This window comes from Dipodomys ordii, unplaced genomic scaffold, assembly GCF_000151885.1.
Source record: "Dipodomys ordii isolate 6190 unplaced genomic scaffold, Dord_2.0 Scaffold2, whole genome shotgun sequence".
In the NCBI taxonomy this organism is placed as follows: domain Eukaryota; kingdom Metazoa; phylum Chordata; class Mammalia; order Rodentia; family Heteromyidae; genus Dipodomys; species Dipodomys ordii.
This window is the reverse complement of record NW_012267218.1, coordinates 29189639-29196257: the sequence shown is the minus strand read 5'-3', so window position 1 is coordinate 29196257 and position 6619 is coordinate 29189639. Positions and strand designations below refer to the sequence as shown.

General features: G+C 36.4%; 1 protein-coding gene across 1 annotated transcript in view; it reads left to right on the top strand.

The window, feature by feature from the left end:
* Gphn (gephyrin) overlaps positions 1–6619 on the top strand; it is a 397524-nt gene that overhangs the window by 333964 nt on the left and 56941 nt on the right. The window contains exons 15-16 of the mRNA XM_013016472.1: positions 1488–1546; positions 2505–2658. Coding sequence (XP_012871926.1) covers positions 1488–1546; positions 2505–2658 — 213 coding nt within the window. The remainder of the gene's footprint in view (positions 1–1487; positions 1547–2504; positions 2659–6619) is intronic.

Genomic DNA, 6619 nt, shown 5'->3' with positions numbered 1-6619 from the left:
TTTTTTTTTTGTTTTGGGTCTGGTCGTGGGGCCTGAACTCTGGGCCTGGGTGCTGTCCCTCAGCTCTTCAGCTCAAGCCTAGCACTCTACCACTTGAGCCACAGTGCCACTTCCGGCTTATTTCTTATTTGGTGCTGAGGAAAGAACCCAGGGCCTCGAGCATGCAAGGCAAGTGCTCTACCACTGAGCCACCTCGTGGAATTCTTTAAATACAAGATCATGTCATCTGCATCATGTCATCTTTCCCTATTTAGATCTCCTTTATGTTTGCATCTTGTCTTATTGCTGTAGCTAGGCATTCTAATACTAAATTGAAGAGAAGTGGAGTGAGTGGACATCCTTGTCTCACTCCTGAGTTTAGAGGAAATGGCTTTAGTTTTTCACCATTAAGTATAATGCAAGCTGTAGGTTTGTCATATACAGCCTTTATTGTATTGAGGAATGTTCCATGGATTCCTAGTTTTTCCAGAGCCTTCATCATAAAGGGGTATGGGATCTTGTCAAATGCTTTCTCTGCATCTATTGAGATAACCATGTGGTTCTTATCCTTGCTCTTGTCAATGTGATGAATTATATTAATTGCTTTGCATATATTGAACTAGCTTTTTGTCCCTGAAATGAATCCTGCTTGATTGTATTGTATGATTTTTTAGATGAATTGTTGAAATCGATTGGCCCAAATTTTGTTGAGTAATTTTTCATCGATGTTCATCAAAGAAATAGGTCTATAGTTCTCTTTCTTTGATGAGTCCCTGCCTGGTTTTGGGATGAGGGTTAAGATGGCTTCATAGAAAGAGTTTGGTAGTGAACTTTCTCTTTCAATTTCATTGAATAGTTGGAGGAGTATTGGTGTGAGTTCTGCTTTGAAGGCCTTGTAGAATTCTGCTGTAAATCCATCTGGTCTTTGGCTTTTCTTAGGTGGGAGGAATCTTATTGCTGTTTCTATTTCAATGCTTGATTTGGGACTGTTAAGTTGGTTTAACTCATCCTAGTTTAGTTATTGCAGTTAGTCTGTAGAAATCTACTATCAGATATACTGTAAAAACTACCCTGAAATTTCTGAGGAATTTGGGAACCTTGACATGGTATTGAATCCATGATTCATGGGAACAGAAGAGAAAGGTTATCTTCATGAAATTTTATTTTATCTATTAAGGTAGGCATATGTGTGTGCATATATATGTGTATATATATGCATATATATGCATATTTACATACACACATATATATCACTTAATATTGCTTACAAAGTAAGATTCTGCATTTGAACTAATACATTTTTGAATCATGAAAGTTAAAGAAAATATTGGTTGATTGGTTTATTAACATCAAACCTAATTTTTTAGTTAGCAAGTTGTTTTCTGTTCATTTATATTTTTATATATTCTGAGTTTATGTGGTGATAAAAGTACTTAAAAAGCTAAATTCTGTTCATCAAAAATTCTATTAGATTGCATTTGAAATTATATGACCTTCTCATTTTGTAGGGCACTGAAGAACTTGAGGTACGAATTCTGGTGCAGGCTCGTCCAGGCCAAGATATCAGGTAAGTTCATTACACAGCCATGTATAGCTTTTGTAACTACATGATCATAAACTCAGGTCAATTGACTCAGGTCAATTAGCCATTTGCTTTCAAGTGTTAAAAACAAGAAGCACCATGAAATTTCAGAATTTTATATCCCATATCTGCCCTGTTTACTTTTTAATGAAAAGTAATGATGTAGATGAAAAGTAAAAAAAAACACATAAGAAAAAGTAAAGTCATAAGCTCAAATAACCAACATGTCCCCTTAGATGATCCAGATTTACCCTCCACCCCTAGATTATCCATAAATTGGTATTAACACAGAGGATTCTAGAATCAAATATTGACTATTCTTAATAGTAAAATAATCTGCTATTCCTTATATACAAAGATGAGGCTACTTTTTTGCTATAATAGTGCATATACTTCCATTTTCTTTTACAATAGGACATGTTTAATATCATTACTAATGATTTGCCTAAAATCCCTTTGTAACAAATTGTGTTTCTCCATCCCTGTGGTAGCAGACTGAAGTGCATGTACCCAAGGCTTCAGTTAAATAATCTAAATAGAAATTACCAGTATAACAATAATTTCATTGGCACTATTATATTTCCCACAAAGCTAACCAGTTATGGATGTCACTAAGTATCTTTGCTTTGTGTCACAGGAGGTTTGAAATTGGTATTTTTAACTATAATGCAATATAGCATAATCTTTAAAGTAATTTTCAAACATGAAGTAATATATTCCTGTTTAGAAATAATAGATACATAAAAATCTTCTATCTTCTGTAGTTTGATATCTTCTTAAGTTACAAACACTTATTTTAGAACATTCTCAATGTTTTTATTCCTGCTTCATCTTTATTATTTTTCTCCCCTTGAATGTGCCTTTTCTGATACTAAAGTTTACCTCAGACTTGAGAAAATGTTATTTTCAGACATACTATTAATGATTCTGCCTTGTCTTTCAGACCTATTGGCCATGATATTAAAAGAGGGGAATGTGTTTTGGCCAAAGGAACCCACATGGGTCCCTCAGAGATTGGTCTCCTGGCAACTGTGGGTGTCACAGAGGTTGAAGTTAATAAGTTTCCAGTGGTTGCAGTCATGTCAACAGGGAATGAGGTAATATACACACACACACAAACATACACACACACACACACACACACACACAGTGTGTGTGTGTGTGTATATATATATATAAACTATGTATATATAGTAAAAACTGGGAGAGAAGGCTTACAAGATAAAGGCATTTTTGTCCTCTTATTTTGTAAAGTTATGGATCTTACCAATGGTATTACATTTTTATAATTAAGGAATAATAATTTGGCCTCAGAATAGTTAAAGACAGAAGATAAGAAGAAGGAAAAACTATAGATGATACATTAAGAAATGTCCCCTTCCATTTCTTAGGATGAAACATTATAGCCAATGACTTTTCAACCCAGTCAGTACGTATAAACAAAAAAAAAATTGGCTGTAAACTTCAGATATCAAGCTGTGGAAGTATAATATTTATTTTAGTCTATTAAGACAATGACTATCTTTATTGCCTAAGGGATGGACCAACTGCATAAGTAGTAAATCTAAGTCAAGATACCATATATAGCCCTTATTTTTTGTTAAAAGTGCTATAATCCATAATCTATTATCACCAAAAAGGGTTGATAATTATTTTGTTGTTGATAAAATCTTTGATTTATATTGTTTGCCATTCTTCCCCTACTCTTACCAAAATTAGCTCTAGTTATGACTTTCTGGTGATATACTTTAATGTTACTGAATGAAATGTTTATTGTTTACCTCTGTACTAGGCATTATACTTTAACTAGTGATAAAAAATAATTCTCTTTCTCTGTGAAGTTCTATAATCAGAAAACAAGACACCCTCCCCCCCAATACATACATAAATTCATTTATTTTCAGAGACCAAAAGAAAATTGCAGTTACCTGTTAATGTGGCAGGGCTATAATTTAGCCATACACAATATAAATTTCCCTTAAGTACTAGTTCTGATTTCTGTTGATAAATATGGCTTCATGTATGCCCATTTACAAGATATCTAAGTATACTATTTAAAACCTACCCAGTATTATGACTGTATAACTTTGTGAAGATGATAAAATTATTATAAAACTAGGAAAATAGAGCTGTCATTTGTAAAGAATGGCAGACTCAGACATTGTCAATTTCAATGAACTGTATATTAAAATTTAGGGAGTACCATTGTGGGCATACATTCCAAATTTTATGTATTTGCTCTTTAAGTATATACTAAGCATGTGTTACATGCTGTAATACTCACCAGGGAGTTCTTTTAATGAGCCATTCAGCCTTGAGGGATAGAGAGTGTAGCTAAGAAGTATAACACCTGTGTAACCTGTGTGAGGCCCTGGTTTTAATTCCCAGTACTGGGGGTGTGGGGTGGGGGTGGGGCGGAAAGGGATCAGATTGCAAAAATTTGAAATAGAAAGTACCTAAGCCCATTTACTTAGAAACATATTGGCAGGAAAGTGAGAAACAGTGGCTCAAGTTCATAAGTCTCATAGTGGAGACTGAGGGATCCAACTTTGAGGCCTGCCTGGACGTTAGAGTTTATGAGAGTTCATTTCAACCAATAGCTATGCATGGTGGTTTGGACCTGTTGTCCCACTTACAGCTAAACACAATGATTGGACACAGTGGTGGGCACCAGTCATCCCCAGGAACATAAGGAAGCACAAGTAGGTAGGTCACAGTGCAGGCTAGCCCAGGCATAGAATGAGACCTCCTCTTCAAAAATAGCCAATGCAAAAAAGAAGCTACAGGTTTGGCTCAAGTTTGCCTAACTAGGGTAAGGCCTTAAATTCAATCCCCAGTACCACAAAAAAAATGGATATTGATTTATATATTGATATTGAAATCAATACTGTTATTGACAGGAAACTTACCATCCATCAGGGAAACCAATAGAGTTTTTTCTTCAGAGAGACCAGAGCTCTTAGCAATCCATATAGTCATCCATGACTTCTGATAATTCTTCAAATGACAGCTCAGGTACAAGGAAGTAAGACTTGTACTAGGAGAGTGTGGAAGGCACCCAAACTTAGGAGCCTCATGTCCTATATAGATACCAGTACTTCTTATTAAAAAAATATATATATGGGGGGGTACTTTTTAGGATCTCTATAAGGTAAGTGTGACAAGTGTTACCATACACATGGAAGCCCAAAACTGTGTCTCTCCACTAAATATTTATAGTACCTTTATTTATAATACTTCTCAGTCCTCATATATGATACCAAAGACCACTTTTACCATAAGAAATGTTGCCTAGTAACAAGTTGACATTTCATCTTTATCAAATTTCCAGGGGAACAGAGTTTGAAATAAGAATGTTCTTGTCTGCAGAAAATGAGAAAACGATAATAAGACCTGACTAAAAATCAGTCTGTTTTTATTATCACCATGCACTAGCAATTCTAAACATATTAGAGATAAAATACTCCTTTCTAATGGGGCATACCACTTCTCATTTTATATGTAACTGATGGTAATCAGTGTTCTGATAACTTCTTCTTGATAAACAGAAATAAAGATAGGTAAATTCCTGTCCATGTAGAATTTACATTGTAATTGGCAGATAGGTAGTCAATGAATAGTAATAAATTGCATAAATAAAGAGAAGTAGAATGGTAAACAGTGTCAGTAGAGAAGGTTTAAGCCAATATTATCTGTTGAAAACTTAACCTACCACAATTCTGTTATAGTCTCCCTTTTTGCAATTAGGCTGGAAGCCTGGAATCTGGGTAGTCCAACCCTTCTTGTAAGCTTTGGTTTAATTAGGATTTAATGATTTGTTGTTGCTGTTTGTTTGTTTGTTGAGGCAGGATCTCACGCCATAGTCTATTTCTGGCCCCAAACTTGGGGTCCTCCTATATCAGCCTCCCAAATTCTAGAACTATATTATACACCACCACTCCTGGCCCCTAGTTATATTTTGCCATTGAAATGCATTCCTGTGGTATTAGAAGATGCAAAGAAAGTAAAAGCATTAGCAAAAATGCAAGCCCTTCAATCTCAGTAATGTCATTACCTTCCCCCACAGCCTTAGACAACAGTGATTTACTGTAGTCCCTAATCTTGGTGACACAAGTTTTTCCTCCAGCTTTTACAACACATAATTCCCTATATTTGAAACTCCCTTTTCCCACCTCCCACCTTGTGAAATCCTTAGAAGAGTTGTGATTTTGTTTAGACCTGACAGTTTTCTGTTATAGATGAAGTAATTAAATCTCACTATGAGATGAAATTTGAGTAGAGATCTAAAGGCATTTAGAATATATTCTATGTGTGGGAAGTGTATTCTAGACAAAGAGAACCACAAAAGGAATATCCCTGCTTTTCATCTTTGAGAAGGCAGAAGAAAGTCAATTTATCAGGAAGCAAAGTAGAAGGTAACATTTTATTTTAAATGGGCAGTTTTAAGGAAAGGAAACATAACATGGAACATAAGGGAATATAATATATCTTAAGTTTCTTAATGTATTGGCTTCTTTGTGGCAAGGCATATAGGCAGGACAGAAGAAAAGATCAGGACTAGAAAGCCATGGAATACTGTAGAGTACAGTGGTGTCGCGACCGCCTCGACCCGCAAGGATGACGCGACAACAGGTTCTTCTTTCAGACTGTTTATTCAGGACCTTGTTTACAGCTTCTTTTCTCCTACTTCTCTCCTGCCCGCTTCTTCCTGCTTCTTCCTGCTTCTCCTTCCCATCCGCCCCCGCGCTCCGGTTATAAGCCTCCTGGATGGCCAATCCTGAAGCGCCATGTGGCATATACTGATAGGGCTGCAAACACGGAAGCAAACTAGGAGCCAAGTCATAGCCATATAAGGAGTTGTTTTTTACAGAGAGCACTTGTCCCCCAGAAGACGAAAGGCGGGAGCCCGCGCCATCTTAGGTCGCAGCCGCACCACGCGGCCCCGCCATTTTAGCTACAATGTTGCTTTTGCAGCCGTCTTTGGTGGCAGTAGCTACAATGTTGCTTTTGCAGCCGTCTTTGGTCTTGGCTCCCGCAGCTCTCCACAGCTCCCCCTTT